Source organism: Homalodisca vitripennis, chromosome 2, assembly GCF_021130785.1.
Source record: "Homalodisca vitripennis isolate AUS2020 chromosome 2, UT_GWSS_2.1, whole genome shotgun sequence".
NCBI lineage: Eukaryota > Metazoa > Arthropoda > Insecta > Hemiptera > Cicadellidae > Homalodisca > Homalodisca vitripennis.
Genome location: NC_060208.1, coordinates 126,912,068 through 126,929,828, shown reverse-complemented (window position 1 = coordinate 126,929,828; position 17,761 = coordinate 126,912,068). Strand labels below are relative to the sequence as shown.

Below are 17,761 nucleotides of genomic sequence, written 5' to 3'. Positions count from 1 at the left end.
TACCAACACAATCGGATGATTATATAAAATCATCGATATTCATGACATCCAGAGGACTGAAAGCAAAATGTCGGACCAAATAACGTAATAGATATTTCAAAGAACAATATTGTTTGGCTAGTTTTTAATCTTGGAAATTAATATATAAATATAATTTACAAATTAAAATATAATAAATATTTACAACAGACAATAACATTTACTTACCTTATTTATTTTCAAGGATAAACGTGATTGTTTGTGAAACAAAGAAGACACATACGTCACTGTTTTTGCTGCCATCAGTCAAAAATAAAATAATGATTTTAATTTGGAATTTATTTCTAACATGTTTTCACTTTGAATACATTTTGAATGATGTTGAATTTAATTAAGTTATAGGTTTTAAAAATATTGAGAAGCTAGCCTATATGTAAAAGAAATGAATTTGTTTTCCAAATTGTATAAAGTAACTAAATTATACATAAAGTACTCGAGCCGGGTAGTATTAACTATTACTTCACTCATTGGGAAGACATGATTGATAGCATTTATAAAATGCTAGAATGGATCACCACCAATAATAATTTCTTATTGATACATATATTTTGCAAGATGATCAGCAATGCACTCACTTCTAAGGTCAGTTTTTGAAGATTTCTTTGTTTTTAAAAAACATCGTGAGCCAATATTTGCAACATATTGCCATTGTTCTTGTTGTCACTAACCTTCTCCTACATAAACGAATAACAGCTGGTAATGACTTCACTATTCTAAATAAAGAAAGCTGGCAATGATTAGTTATGAATATCTATAGGTCAAATGACGTATCCGATAGTATCCATATTTAAAATTGATAATCATCATCCGATTGTGTTGGTGGCTGCTTATTCTAAAACGGCTGTAGTATAATAAAGTCCCACACTCAAATGATTGCTATTTATAAGTATATTCATAAGTAAAGGATCCTCGATAAACTACTTACATCAATTTACGCTATAGGTATTTCAAATTCCAAAAGCACTAAGCTACATGTATTTATAAAATATAACAAACGAAAAAGTATAATATATACCTACTAGGTATATATTAACATATATAAAATAGTACCCACATGGTCTTGTTATGATCGTAAGTCAACCTCCTACTGGTTGCTGTTGACATTAGGCGCATCTTTGGAAACGTAAAATAACAATAATGCGGAAATCAGGGAATTGGACCCTAATCAAAGACATTAATTTAGACCTCAAAAGAATAAATGTTCATATTAGCCTTGACACAAGTGCCTCCGCCCATCAGCGAGGGTGCGTGCCGATGGCAATATACGAAAAACCCCTCGTAGTACTAATCAGTAAAAAATTAAATTCTAACACAGAACATTCAGATAAACTATTGAGAGCATATAACACTGAAAATCATAGATAACATTGACGGACAGTACACAAATATAACCACAAATTTACATTTACATTTCAATTATTAAAACACAATGTTTATTTGTGATTTTCACCTTCTAAAACCATATATTTTTGTTCAGGAGGATGTGTAGAATACGTTAATAACGTTGAAAGTTTGATCGGCTACTGCAGCCGTTAACCTCACTTATACCTCAAGTTTTTTTTAGGTTCATGAACAATACATCTTTTACTATTACTCTTTTTGTGTGAAGCGAGTACTCTTATTTTACTGTTTACAAGCCTATTTATATTAGTCTAGATTGTTTCATTTAATATGTGCCAAATTTTTAATAATTTAAGGTCAGGTACCTTCAATAAAAGGGTAAATGTATAGCCTAATTAAAAGAATGTGTTATCATTATCTATTTCTCCTTGAAGAGAGTTTTTCGTATATAATTTGTTGAAGGTAGGCTACATATTTTAAACTAACAGGCTATCTACCAAATTCAGCTAATAGTGACTGAAGTTCAGATTTGGTATGTAAATCTTGTAATTAATCACTGGTTAAATATGAATGTGCAAGTTTGTATCGCTATAAGTTTTGCTGATTTAACCCTCTAAGTTGAGGGTCAAGTGACTATATATTCACTAGTAATGCTAATGCTAATGATTTTAGGAGTTTTGCAAACATGACGTGTTTAAAGTAAATAATAGTTTATAAAAGAAAGTAAAACAATGTGTAGCATTTTATGTATAGTTTTTAAAAGCTACAGAATAAGAAAATAATAATTACAATTACTTACCGTTTCATGTTGAGAAATTGACTCCATTAAATTAACACATTTTTTTTTACATTTTCCACATTTAGTAGCACATCAGCACATTTTACTAAACTCACTCAAATAACGATCCAAAATAAAGACAAATTTACTAAAAATTATATATTTATATATATATATATATATATATATATATATATATATACAGTAGGACCTTGATATATCGAACCTCAATATATCGAATTCCTCGATAAATCGAAGTTTTGTCATTCCCCTTGAATGTCCCATTTACTTCAATGCTAATTTTACCTCTACATATCGAAGATTTCAAGTAAATAACCTTAACCCGTTCAAGACATTGGACGGGCAGTTTCCGTCCTTCACTTTGCGCGCCCGTCCGCTAGACACGACATCGACGTAGTTGAATATATTGCCGATAGATCGCAGAGGCATTCACATTTGCTGCATATTTTGTTCTCAATATTGTAGTCTATGGTTTTCTTCTTCTTCGTTGCTGAAAATCATCTGATATTGCCTCAAATCGTCTTGGCAAAACAGCTTTCTTTCGTTTGTAAACAGTTTAGATGGCGTCTCGTGACCGGAATGATGTGTTCGTAAATTCGGATGATTTTGCGGCTTACGTTGTTAATGTTTTAGATGAAGTGGTGATGAGGAATGTGACAGTGAACAAGATGACATGATACATGAAAATAATTAAATGTCTGATGGTACAAACGTTGACAGCAGTGATAATGAAAGTGACGATAAACCCACCGGCTAGGCCTTGTGATTTTGCGTGAAGTGTTGGACCAAATACTGTTAGTACAATGCGTTTTAACGGCAATGATGGAATAAATCCTATCATTTCGAGGTAGTTAAGAGAAAACTGCACTGAATCAGATGTGTTCAATCACTTCTGTGACGAAACCTGTTGGGCTCAGGTTACCCTTTGGTAGGCTTCCCGCTTGTGGAGAATCACCACTGCGCCTTCAAGGAAAGTTTTGAGGGCATTTTATTGAAAAGATACCTCCAACCACCAAAGCCAGGCCCTCAAGAAAATGTAAAGTTTGTGCCTCACAGGGGAAAAGAAGTGAAACAGTGTAAAAAGTGTCATGTTCCACTTCATCTGGGAACATGTTTTGTGGTGTTTCACACCCGAACCAACTTCTAAAGATGTATATTAAAAATTTGTAAATGGTGTAAATATATTTATATAATAAAAACTAACATTTTATGTTCATACAATAACAAGGAATAACTAAGATACATTTATAATATTCATAGCATGTTATACATTAAGTGTTATGCAATGTGCACCTGTTCTTACACGAAAGCATGGAAAATATCCAGTTCTGTAGTCCAAAAATGATAGTAATTTATTCAGTCACGAATGGGTTAATATATCGAATTTTCGCCAATAATTTTGCCTATTTTTTACCTCTATATATATCGAAGTTTTCTTATAATTACCTCAACATATCGAAGTTTCAGTTTATCAACGAAACGAACTTTAGTACTGTATTGTCGTGTTGTGCAAACGAACAACCATCAAAGTAGAGTAGGTACCGTATTTTTCATGTCGAGACTTGAAACCCCCACCACCGACACTCCTTTGTTTTCTGTAGACGCCAGTGGTGGATCACCACTCCACCCTCAGTTTAATTTGGACGTTACCGCGATTAGTGCGAGTTGAGGTTATCTTAGTGAATTATTGTGCGTGGCAGATTTTCAACTGTGACACTGTTTTGTTTAAAAGTGCGATGGCAAAACGGAAAACTTTATCTTATCAAGATAAAGTTAAACTTATAGAGACTGTGGACGCCGGGAATAAGAAAAAAAGTGACATTGCAAAGGAGTTTGGTATACCAGCGAATACTCTCTCGACCATATTGAAAAATAGAGAAAAATATGAACGCCAAGGAACTTCGTGCAAGAGAATAAAAGGACCCGAATTCAAGGACGTAGATGAAAGTGTTTATCAGTGGTTAAAACAGTGCCGTGATAAAAACCTTCCTGTAAGTGGCCCAATTTTAAAAGAAAAAGCAGCACAGTTTGCTGCGCAATTAAATAAACCTGACTTTCGAGCAAGCAACGGTTGGCTCCAAAACTTTAAAAAAAGAAATGAAGTGATTTTCAAAAAGGTGACTGGCGAAAGTGCGAGTGTCGATGACAATGTTTGCACAGAATGGTCGCAAAAACTGCCTGATCTTGTCAAGGGATACAAACCTGACGATATTTTTAATGCCGACGAAACAGGTCTTTTTTACCAGTGTCTTCCTGACAAAACTTTAACTTTTAAAGGTGACACTTGCCACGGAGGTAAGAATAGTAAACAAAGAGTTACATTGCTGCTTGGAACAAATCAAATTGGCACCGTGAAGCTTAAACCATTGATGATAGGAAAATCTAAAAATCCAAGGTGTTTCAAAGGGGTTCAAAGCTTTCCAATGGACTACACATCAAACAAAAAGTCATGGATGAACTCAGGGGTTTTTGAGAAATGGCTAACGGACTTGGACAGACAAATGAAGAAAAAGAAGAAAAAAATACTCTTGTTTATTGACAACGCTACTGCTCACGGTGACATCCCAAAAATGAAAAACGTAAAAATCGAGTTCTTACCTCCAAACACCACATCCAAGCTACAGCCATTGGATCAAGGAATAATTAAGAACTTTAAAGTTCATTACCGGAAGGAAGTTGTACGCCTCTTCCTTCGTGACCTCGAGGACAAGAACCCTACAAAAATAAGCATACTTGATGCAATGTGGATGGCTTCTAAGGCGTGGAACAATGTTACCGAAAATACTATAAAGAACTGCTTCAAGAAAAGTGGCTTTAAACAGCAAGTTGACGAAGAAGAGGAAAGTGTTGTAGAAGACTGTTAAATTGTTGAAACGGATAACGGTGAACTTGCTAGTCCTGTACTGTGGAGACAAGTGACTCAGGCCCTTACTTTGCAAGGGCTGTCTTTCGAAGACTTTGTGGCCGTCGATGACGAGCTTGCTACTTGCGACCAATTAAGCGATGCAGACATTATTGCATCCGTTTCCAAGGACACGAGTGTAGAAGACAGTGTAGTCGAGGACGGCGAGGATGATGACGACAACGAAGTCGAAACGCCTGACCCCACCCTTCGCGATGCCCGGTGTGCCATCAACACGTTGCGAAGTTTCCTCCAAAAGAAGACGTCTATGGATGACAAAATAATCCAGTCTTTATCCATTTTAGACGACGCGTTGGACAAAGTGACTTTCACAGGTAGACAAACTACAATTTCAGATTTTTTTTAATAACAGTAAATAAGTTTTGCAAACTCTTTATAACATGTACGTAAGCCTACATTACAGTAGCATTTTAAACATTTAAAATACAGTACAGTAGAACCGTATTTCAGACTTGTGTATTTATACTGTACAACATAACTTTTTAAGACGTTACAGTATTTCATATTCATATTTATGTAATAATATTACTCTATACGTTTAGTTAAAAAATAAATAAATTTAAATTGATGTATGGTGTACTTGTTATAATTTCTTATTCACATTTCCCGATAAAGTAATGTACGATTCTTAATTGTACTGTATTATTGTAGTGGGTGTGGACCTCTATATATCGAAGTCTGTCAGAGTTAACCTTGATATAATGAATAATACAACAACAGTTGTAAACCTCTATATATCGAAGTCTGCCCCAAACAGCCTTGATATATCGAACCTCATTATATCGAAATTCTTGATATATCGAAGTTTTGTAAATCCTCTTGAGGTTCGATATATCAAGGTCCTACTGTATACAATTTGCTCATTATTTACCTTTTAGTAAAACAGCACAGGATAAACAAAATCCCGCTAGAAGGTCCTAAAAAAATGGCGAAGTCAAAAACACTTCAACAAATTAGTTTTAAAATGGGAAAAAATTCAGACCACATGTGGATAATAAATTAATAGCCATTTTTATAGTTTATTACTAGCCTGTATAAAATACATTGAAACATATCAATTATGGATGTTATGAAATTTGTGGTAATTGTCAACCTAACCTCATGTAGCATGATATCACCATCGGGTAGCACACTGCCATTGCATAGTGTGGTGTCAGAACTTTTGGGGTTAATCTTGATAACTTTCTCAAACTGTCTTAAATATCGGAATAATATGGATTTTCATTGATCACTTAAGACTTATATTATTGTATTTTCACTGAACGTTATTAGTGTTAAAATAAAATCTTTAACATTTACTTGTGGTATTTTTTAATATCAGTATGTTGAACTTTTTGTCCACCTTTCTTAAGAATATGTCAATCTTAGACAGTAGTAAGACTATGTACAGGGTATTCCCAGCTGTTCTACACATTGTATATTCACCCAAGAGAGTGTCCGACATCTTAAAGTAACAGGATTTCGGACATTTACCATTGTTATATGTTACAAAAGGTATAACACAATGTTCCTTGGATTGGAATCTATCCTCTTTGTAGGTGGGAGAGTTATTAATACATTAACATTTAATTACATGGTTGCATATTTAAAAGAGTTAATAGATTCTTAAGTACAGATTAGTTTGGTTGTATTTAAAATTTGTACAGGCTTTTATATAATCCAAATATCTTAATATTCATTTTGAATTTTCTTAAAACTAACTTTTGCAGTTTAGATTTTTTTTGTTGAGCTTGACTAAAACAACTGTTGGGTGAAATGCCTGCAATATGCATGAGGCAAGCTCCCCAATAAGTCTGTAACGGACTGTATTTGATGTTATGAAACTCTTCATCTAAAAAATTAAAACTAGTGGTTATTATTTACTGTCTAGATTTTCAAAAAACTTGCTCATTACAATTTGACTGAGCTGGAGTGAAGGCTGGAACTGACTCTAAATGGCATTATAATACTTGATGTTTCGAAACTAGTTGTTTGTTTAATATAAACTATTAGGTATACTTTACATTTACATTATGAAACTCATTTTTGTAAGACATTATAAACTAAAACACGTATATTTTGAAACTGTTGAAACACGTAACTTTTGAAATGATTTGAATCGCAAATCTACCAAACTAAAAAAAAGTCAAATGGATAGTAGCCCTCCTAAAAAGCAGACAGGTGAAAGCCAAGTACGGGGACGAATCGGCTGCGATCACGGCCCAAAGAGGCTGCCCCCAGGGGGGAGTCTTGTCTCCTCTCCTGTGGGCGATGGTAGTGGATGATCTCCTAAGAAAAGCAGAGAAGAGGGGAATAAGGCTACTATGTTATGCGGACGACCTAGTGCTTATGATTAAAGGGAAAAACATAGGCAGGCTGGAACGCCTAATACAAACAGAACTGAACTTCATAAGCAACTGGTGTCATGGGGAAGGTCTGCGGATCAACCCATCAAAAACTAATATGATTACCTTTACCAGGAAAAGGAAATTCCAGCTAGCAAAACCGGTCCTGGAGGGAATCAGCATTAACCAAACAAAGGAAGTGAAGTATCTGGGTTTAATCCTGGATGAGAAGCTCACTTGGAACTCCCATATTAGAAACAGGACATCCAAAGCAATAATGGCCCTTGGGGCCTGTAAGAGACTCTTTGGATTTAAATGGGGACTTGAACCCAAAATGATATATTGGATTTACGAAACCATAGTAAAACCAATGGTCACATATGCTGCCTTAGTGTGGTGGCCGAAGGTCGAACAAACAACAGCTGCAAAAAGGCTACAGAGTCTTCAAAGGTTAGCTTGCTTAAGCATCACGGGAGCAATGAGCTCCTGCCCAACACTAGCAATGGAAGCGGTCCTGGGTTACACTCCTCTTGGCCAGGAGGTGATGAGAACAGCTGCGATGAGCGCAATGAAGCTTCTAGGAACAAAGGTAATAAATGCTACCTCCCTAGAAGGCCACATGAAGATATTGGAAAATTTTCCTGAGGCTGAAATGCTAACCAAAGTATCTGATACTATGGTTAAGAAATACTCCTTTGAAAAACCATATACGGTCTCTATCGGAAGTAGGGAGGAATGGATTAAAAGGGAGGCCTACCCTAAAAAAGGAGTCCTGAAGTTTTTCACCGATGGTTCACTCCTAGACTCTAGGGCAGGATATGGAATACATGGACCTGGAGTCGACATGGCTGTGCCCCTAGGAAGACATGTCTCAGTTTTTCAGGCGGAGGTCATGGCAATAGATTCATGTTCCAGAAGACTCACACAGTTGAGGACAAAAGGATTATCATACCTAATACTCTCTGATAGTCAGGCTGCACTGAAGGCACTGGATACCTGTTCGATTGATTCGAAAGCGATCTGGGAGTGCAGGAATGCTCTAGCAGAGCTAGCAACAAATAACAGAGTAACACTCGGTTGGGTGCCGGGTCATGAAGGAATTCATGGGAATGAAAAAGCTGACATCCTCGCCAAAAAGGGAGCAGAATCCACATTAGTGGGGCCTGAGCCAGGTTGTGGGATAGCCTTCTCCAACATTAAAGCTCTGGTCAAAGATTGGGAAAAGAGGACAAGATACAAGAATTGGAGTAGAGCCTCGGGTTTAAGAATATCCAAAATGTTTATCTCTCCTTATGCAAAAGGGTGGATAGCTCTCCTAAGACCTGAATAAGGAGGATATAAGACTGATATTAGGAATGTTGACAGGACATGGCCCTCTGAGGAAGCACCTTCTGAAGGTAGGCCTTAGTCGGAGCAGCGAATGTAGACTCTGTGGAGAAGAGGAAGAGTCAGCGGAGCACATTTGGCTGGATTGTCCTGCCATCGTAGAGACTAGGAAAAGATACTTGGGAGCATATCTCCTCAGCCCCAAGGACATTAGAGAACAGGAGCCCTTAAATCTGATTGGTTTTTGCAAAAGCCTCGGTTTTTGAGGGCACAAATTAAAGTAAGGGAGGCGCAAAGGTCCTTTTAGGACTAAGTGCGGGGACAAAGTGTCCTCTTCCCTCAGAAAGGGGGAAAAAAAATTGACATTTTATGTTTCGAACCGGAATATTTTGAAATGTTCCTTAGATATTTTTGTATAGTTTCATCTTCTAATATTTGGAAATGTATAAAACAAATCAGTAATAATTGTGAAGGATTAAATTTAAGTTAAAAAAATATTATATTATGAACTTATCTGTCCTTTCTAAGGATTTCATTTCATTATAAACAATATTTTTAGTATTTTCTGACACTTAAAATTGGTATATGACATATTTATATTTATTTTAAATTATTATTTAAGTTTCCAAAAATAATTTTTCTGGACCTGAATTTTGAATTACAATATCTCCTTTTCAAACTAAATACAGTCTATGTAAAATTTACATTAAATTCTACAAGTTTATCAGCCTGTCAACAGAATTTAAAGATAACAACAAAGATAAATGTATGAATTGGCTGATAATAGAGTTCCTAGACTCATCTCAGTTGCCTTCAGAAAGTTAGCGTGGTTACAACACCTGCCTTAAATTATAGAAAATGTCTGAAAAGATTCCCATGTCATTAGACAACATGTCTAAGATAAAAATTGGTAAGTTATTATCTTTAATTTCCTAATCTATTGGTTAACAATTTAGAATCAAAGATGTGGTTCAGTTTTTAACAGCTTTGATTCAGTTAATGAAATATTGAAATCAATTCAATTTTCAGTCTTAGAAATATGTTTGTTAAACTGTTGTTTACAGTTAGACAATCATAATGTAAACAAACATTTATATAATGTATGATTAGTATATGTGTATTTCATATTATTTTATTGAGGGTAATTAGTGTAATGTGTTATATGTGTTGTGAAATTTTTACTAAATTAATGAAGTCATTCGGCAAAACCTCTTCAGTTGATTTTAGAATTGACAGAGGTAGGAATACCTAATTAATTTGACACTTCTAATCTTTACACAGGGAGTTTGTAGTAACCAGTTATAGTAATAATTGGTGCATCTTGAAACCAGGTCCCTAGAAAAGCAGCTAAAGTTAGGGATATCAATTATCAATGTATTACGGTAGCAATTTATCTGAAGAGAAGGATGTGATTTTATAAATGAAAAATGGGTGCTTTCTGATTAAAACGTAGGCCACCAATAATAAAGGGGATTTAGAAACTTTAGGTGGGCAGTTACACAGTAAATACAAACGGTTAGGTTAGGTTAGTTTAGTTTAGATTAGATTAGATTAGATTAGATGAGATTAGATTAGGTTAGTAAGCCTAAATCGCCTAACCACATCAGCCACAGCGTGCTTTGAATATTCCTTTAGCTCTACTGTATCAAAAAACATAATACAGGGTGAGTCTAAAAGGACTTTAAAACTTTGAAATTATATAGATATTTATTGACTTTACTTACAGACTTGATATATGTGTCATTTTGTAGCAAATTACTTCAAGTTTATTGTCATATTCTTATTTCGGTTCGATGTGACTTCCATTAGTGATACGGCAAACATCCCACCGGTAATCAATTTCTCGCCACGCCCGTTCTAGCAAATCTGGCGTAACTTCAGCAACCGCAGCTGTTATTCTTCTTCTTAGATCTGCAAGACTGGCTGGTAGAGGTGGAACATACACTTTATCTTTAATAAAACCCCATAGAAAAAAATCCATAGGAGTCAAATCGGGGGAATGAGGTGGCCATGCAATTGGTCCTGAGCGCCCAATGCAGCGACCTGGAAAACGACCGTTTAGGAAATCTCTAACATCTGTTAGGTAGTGAGGTGGTGCTCCATCTTGCTGGTAGTAGAAAGGAGCAACCTGTTGTTCATCTTCATCAATTTGAGGAATCAAAAAATTCTGCAACATATCAAGGTAAATGATACCAGTGACAGTTCTCTCCATGAAGAAAAATGGCCCATACTCTTTAAATTTACTCATTGCACAAAACACATTCACTTTTGGACTGTCCCGAACTCGTTCAAGGGATTCTCTTGGGTTTTCGTTCCCCCAGATTCTGCAATTATGGGTGTTCACTTTACTACTGATGAAAGGTACTCTCATCACTCAAGATTATTGAGTTCAGGAATGTCTTGTCTTCCCCAATTCGATCCAACATTACAGCACAGAATTCTCCATGAGCAGCTTTATCTAAATCAGTGATATGTTGTACCATCGTAAGTCTGTATGGTTTTAAGTGCAAACGTCTCCGTAGCACTCGCCAAACTGTCTTTTTTTGGAATTCCAGTCTCCACAGCTGCACGCCACGTTGATTTTTTAGGACTACTAACAAAGGTTTCCCTGACTTGTTCGACAGTAGCATCATTAACCTGTGGGCGACCTTGCGATTTCTCATGACGAACACAACAACCTGTCTCGACAAAATTCTTGTGCCAACTGTAAATAGAAGGCCTGCTTGGAGGGTCTCTCTCTCATATTCTGTGCAAAATCTACGCTGAACACTTGTAGCAGAGTTTGTTTCATGAAACAATAACACACAGCGAGCACGCTCCGCACCAGTGAAAGTAGCCATTTTAGTACAGACGGAGCTGGCGCTCGCAGTGGCGGAACTTGGTACTACAACACTACAGGAGTCAAACTTGAAGTAATTTGCTACAAAATGACACATATATCAAGTCTGTAAGTAAAGTCAATAAATATCTATTTAATTTCAAAGTTGTAAAGTCCTTTTAGACTCACCTGGTATTATACTACTCTGATGTCATAATTCATAATTCATAATATGTACTGCAATGATTTACATCCTTATATCCTTAGCAGTTTTACATCTTCTAGGGCCTGGTATAAAATCCCTCATAAATTATTTTCTAATTTACTAAGTGATCAGAAAAGGCTGTTTTTAAAACTCTGAAATTAAAACAAAAAATTAACCCAACCGAAAACTAATGAAACTATTTTCAGTATTAATAAAGCTGTCTCCTCTGTGCATGTTGGTATTGGCCTTTGGCTAACAATTACGTTAAGCTATAAAGCAGTAAATTATCCACTTAATTGACTGTTATAAACATTAACTTGTTTATTTTATTGTGTGTGACTGACACAAGTGTTCCGTTCAGGTAAGTTTTGTGCCTTCTTTAAAGTTTTCTGAAATTTCCAACCTATTGAGTAATAATAGATCAAAGTAACGAGTTTTATAGAAACAAATGCATTTAGTGACCAAAGTGAGACAACCAGTTGTATGAACAAATCATATATAGTCATCTAAGTGGAAACGGAATTGTTTCAGGGCTCCTTGGTTTTTTGGCTATATATCTGCTGTTTGGCTATGCTGCGCAACTATTGTGCAACACTATTGGGTTCCTGTATCCAGCGTACTGTTCCATGAAGGCTATAGAGTCACCACAGAAGGGAGACGACACAAAGTGGCTCACATACTGGACAGTATACGCCTTGCTCTCTATCGTGGAGTATCCCTCTGACCTCCTGCTCCACTGGTTCCCCTTCTACTGGCTTGTTAAGGTCAGGTCACAAATTTATTGTTAGTATAGTTGTATTAAATAAGAATGCAAATACAATTATTGTATTACTTGCAAATATTATCAGAGTTTTAAAGTACTTGACTTTAGAATTGCCATATAAATTAGGATTTATATACAGTGATTCTAACATATAGGGTTATTGAAAAAGGAGATCCCGATTTTAAACATTTATAAGTAAGGCTGTTATAAGGATAGTTTTTTACACCAATAGATTACATAGTTTAATAGATTCACAAGCTCCCCCTCTGGTCATACAAGGAATAATCAACCTCCGTCTAGGTCCACTCAGTCATGTCAGGAGTACAGTCGGAATTGCAGTGTTTATTCATTCTCTTTAAGTGCCACAGGTCTTTGTAGCAGACAATCCTTTTGATATAACCCCAAAAGAAGAAATCTAAAGGAATTAAGTCAGGACTCCTTGGTAGCCTATGCTACAGGACCACCTCTACCAATTCACCGAGCAGGGTCAAGATGGCACCTGCCTATTTGTCTTAACACTTTCCATGAACTCTCTGCAGAAGTGACATATTTCCTACTTTGAGATAATTATGTTAAACAGGGGGTACTAAGTAAGTGAGCAGTGTCCAACTAACAGATTGGTGAATAACCAGATGTTTGTTGTTCTGAGTTCAAAAATAGCGTTTCTATGTATTGATAAATTCTCTGACAGCTTTCGCTTGTCTCATATCTGGAAGGCTTTTCCAGTAAAAAGAAGTTTCTACAGCCACCCATTTAATTTCTAACTTGACTTGGCCGGCCCACAAGAGTGCCAGACTTATGAGTCATGACATAGCTCCAATTCTCGCCAATCTGTTTGCTGTCTCATTCCGCAGTACCCATATCAAAGTAACACTGTTACAAATACAAATAGCCAGGGCTTTGAGTAGTAATGACAGTCTCTGACCAGTTTGTGCAGCTGCTGAGAGACCCCAGTGCACCTTAGACTGTCCCATATAATGTAGATCTTAGCCCCTTCAGTTTTCTTGAATATTTTATACTTTTATTGCAAGTATTTTTGCTTAAAAGGCGGTCTGGAAAGAACCCAGAGCCTTTGAGAATCAGAAATTTGGTCCTTTGACATTCAGTAAACAACATAGTAGTGTTATAAATACCATAGATAGTGGTATGGGTGGACTGAGGATATGTATGAAGGTATGATAAACACTTTTCAGTTTAAACAGACTCCTAAATTTAATTTCAATTCTTCTAATATTACAGAATCTATTTTTTTGGCATTATGTGTCTTACTAATTAGTTGGAATGGTGGTTATTAAAACTAATCGCAATGTGAATGTAATTTCTGACTGTCAAGCTATGACTCAGCATTAACCCTTTTACTGCCGGACACCTTTTTTTTTAGTTTGTTGAAAAATGCCGGGCTGAAATTGACTAAAATGTAATGATTTTTTTAAAAAATCATGGATTCATTATTTTTTATCATAAATTGATAAACTTTATCTTGTTTTTTTCCTTATAAGTTGTAATTTGCTACAAAAAATAATTTAAACATTTTCTGTCCTTAAAAAATATATATATTATGTCATGAAACAAAAATTTTAAATAAATAAAAATTATTTTTTGAGTTTGCACTTTAACAACTATATTTAAATATTAAACCACCACCATAATTATAATTTTTTATTGTATAGTAATTATATATAAACATTCCCAAAAAGTTTTAGGAACATACCTTGAAAAATACTGAAGCTGTGATGAATTTTTGAAATTGGTGCAATATCCTCGAATTTCAAGATAACACGTTTATTGATACATAACTTTACACTATATCGCTTTATAATACATAAATCACTTTATAATACATAAATCACTGTCCATTGATATGAAAATATAATACATAATAGAAAATTAAAGTTAAAAGGCACTTTGATCAATATTTACAAAAATATATATACATTTTTAGGTTCATAGGCCTGCTGATTAGCACTTGTGTTCCCCAATACTTGTGGGATGAACACCTTTTTTGCAGTTTTTGCAGACAGTCCTGGTTCTCTTCCTCTTCCCTCCAGTACTCATTTTATTAATCATAAAAATATGTAGATTTACAAATATAAATGTCAAATAAAGTGTAAAACACGAAACAACACAAGTGGAACTCACAACTAATGAGATCGACCATAACCTCATCAAACCAAACTCGAGCTATAACCAAAGAAGTTCAGTAACAAAAATGGCTTCCATAGATTATAAAACCTGTTTTCTGTGTGTTGTCCATATAGTAATGAATAACACAGCTGAATTTCGATGCATTTGGACAACATTGAAAACCAGTATAAAAACAAATACGAGACGGCTTTTATAGCGCACGTTGGCGATTTTCGCACAAACGGTAGCGTGCGCAATCGCGCACGTCGGCAGTAAAAGGGTTAAGAATACATTAAAAGACTTGAACTAATACTGAGGAAAGGATACTGCCCTAAGAATAATGAGCAGAAATGGGTTCTAATTTACTACCTTCGTGACTATTATCCTAATTTACTATCCTTAGTTTTTAGTCTATTCAGTTTTCTCTTTGTGTCTTTTGAATGATAGTGTTTTACTAAGTATCCATCAATGAAATGTAAATACCTTTTTCGTGTTCAAAATTCTAAATGGCAGACTGTTAAATTTCACAAAAATGTTGTTTAAAAATGTATAATAATATATTTTTTAAGAAGCAAATTTTGTGGCTTTTCAATAACAACTTAGAAACAGATGCATGTATTGGCAGAGTAAAATCCCTGTACTATATGATTTGTTTTGTAAATTGTAGCAGACAGATTTAGTCATACTATTTTGTGGGGATCGTCATATATTTTTGTACCTGATGATGAATTCTTAGAATTTGAAATGTACATCTTACAAAATAAAAAAATATATCAAAAGTGTTAAAAAGGTTTATTATTGTATATGATCTAATCTAGGTTTAGGAAACATCAAGGAGCATGTACGGCAACTAATCAACTTGTTTAGTGACTTGTTTGAGACTCAGGATGGAAGCCTGTGTAGTTCACTAATCATAAACTCAAACTCAAAATTCTTTATTATTGTTGACAATGTAAATTGCAAAACAGTTGTAAGTACATAAAATAACTATAACTAAATGAAATACCTTAAATCTAAAAGTTTTTATCTATTGAAAAACCAAAGATGCTTTAGTATTCTTTTAGAATTAGACATTTTTTTAACTTACTCCTAAAAGAGTTTAAATTAGTAGCCTCTTTGAATCTTGCTGGCAAGTAGTTAAAAAGCTTGATGCAGGAATAAAACATATGTTTTTCAAAGAAGGATGTCCTAGGTTTTGGGAGGGGGCCAAGGAATTATTTTCTCAGAGCTTATAAGTTGTTTGTTTTATTGGAAACAAGTCTTTATTTTTAAAGACAAATGTCAACCATTCCAGAATGTATATACTAGAAAATGTAAATAAATTATTTTCTCTAAAAACATTTTTGCATGATTGAGATCGTCAAGAGTCCAAAAATGACACTTATGGCCCTCTTTTGAAGAATGAATAGGGATTTAGTCTTGGAAGATTCATAACCCCAAATGATTAATCCATAATTCAAGTAAGTGTAGAAGCAACTGTTATATGCTGTTATCAAGACTTCTCTATTTGCAAACGAGGCTAACCAGCGCAAGACAAACAGACTACTGAAATCCCCTATAAATGTATCAGACTGGTTTGAATTATTTTCAGAGGATTTTAGAAAGAAATCAATGAACTTGGTCTTTTTTTAATTACGTGAAAACGGTTTTGCTCAAGCCATTGAAGTATAGTACTGCCGTTAGAATGAAAATTTCAGTCTCTAAAAGTTCACTCACACTATTAGAAATACTGAAAGACGTGTCATCTGCAAAGAGACAAAGGTCACCCCGATTTACTGCTGAAGGATTATCATTCATAAGGAGAAGAAAAAGTATTGGTCCCAGGACGGAACCCTGAAGTACCTCCACTAATGTGGGTGGTTCATTAGAGTAAAATGTTCGAAAGCAGCTTATACTGTCGATGTAGGGAACAGCCATAACCTGCTTATGGTTGAGAATGAAGGACGAAACCCAATCAAAGGCCTTACCTCTAATACTAACATGGTACACCTTTTTGAGAAGCAGACTGTACGGAACTATGTCAAAGACTTTACTTTGGTCTAAAAACAAAGCATATGTGTGTTTATGCTCATCAAGTGAATATACAATCTGTGACAAGAAGTTAAAAATAGCATCTGAAGTTGAAGTTTGCTTTCTGAAACTAAATTGTTGAATTGTTGTTTACAGATAATCTTATTAAACACAAGGAATGATTCCAGCCGATTGAGAAAGAGCCTCTTTAAAACTTTCGAAAAGGTTGAAAGAATTGATGTTGGTCTGAAATGTTCTGGTTTGTGAGTGTTCCCCTTCTTAAAGAGAGGTTTAACAATTGCAGTTTCAAGATCTTGTAGGAAAACATCAGCTTCGAAAGACACGTTTGTTAAAAAAAGAAAGAGGTCTGACCAAGAGTTCACCATTGGCTTTTAATATTTTAGTAGATATTCCATCTTCTATACATACACGACTACTCACAGACTTTTGACTCAATTAGCCGTCCATTATTGTTGCCAAGTTAAGTTACCCAGTTTTGGGGATCATGCTGTAAACTGGTTTAGGTCATATCTTGTTGACAGGGATCAGGTGATAAGGATGAGAATAATGACTTCTCCTCTGGTGTAAGCTAAAAGTGTCCCACAAGGAAGTTGTCTGGGCTCGGTCCTCTTCACTTTGTACACATCATATCTGGACAACTCTGTGCGACACTCTACAGTGCACCCGTATGCCGATGACTCTGCCAATTGCATTTGCCCACGGGTGGTTGGAGGAGGTTATTGCTGGAGTGAATTCAGATTTGGAGAGCATATGTGTGTGGTCAGAAAGATGTGGTCTTAACTGAACGCTAATAAATGCACTTTTCTTTACATAGCACCAGCAGCTCAGCTGCAGTGTATCAAAGAGAACAAAGTGCGAATCAGATGAGATTGGCAATGAGAACTTGAGCATAAGGGACACTGTAAAGACATTTGTCATTGTGCTGGACAGTGGTCTATGTTTTTCTGTCCATGTGATGTGAGTTTCTCAGAGAGCACTGGGGAGACTATGAGCATGTATATGCTGAGATCCATCCTTTCAGAGTCTGTTAAGCCGAGCATTGTCCTGTATCTCGTTTTGCCAACATCT

At 35.3% G+C, this 17,761-nt stretch overlaps 2 protein-coding genes across 3 annotated transcripts in view; both read left to right on the top strand.

The window, feature by feature from the left end:
- LOC124354694 (receptor expression-enhancing protein 5) overlaps nucleotides 1-17,761 on the top strand; it is a 32,447-nt gene that overhangs the window by 3,707 nt on the left and 10,979 nt on the right. The window contains exons 1-2 of one of the 2 annotated variants that reach the window (XM_046805339.1): nucleotides 9,557-9,662; nucleotides 12,307-12,539. In XM_046805339.1, coding sequence (XP_046661295.1) covers nucleotides 9,611-9,662; nucleotides 12,307-12,539 — 285 coding nt within the window. In that variant the 5' untranslated portion in view covers nucleotides 9,557-9,610. Of the gene's footprint in view, nucleotides 1-9,556; nucleotides 9,663-12,306; nucleotides 12,540-17,761 lie in introns of those variants that run through there. The other variant, XM_046805338.1, reaches the window with a different exon arrangement.
- On the top strand, nucleotides 3,559-5,481 carry LOC124354693 (tigger transposable element-derived protein 4-like). Its single transcript, XM_046805337.1, has one exon. The coding sequence runs from the start codon at nucleotides 3,916-3,918 to the stop codon at nucleotides 5,041-5,043; it is 1,128 nt and encodes a 375-aa protein (XP_046661293.1). The 5' UTR covers nucleotides 3,559-3,915; the 3' UTR covers nucleotides 5,044-5,481.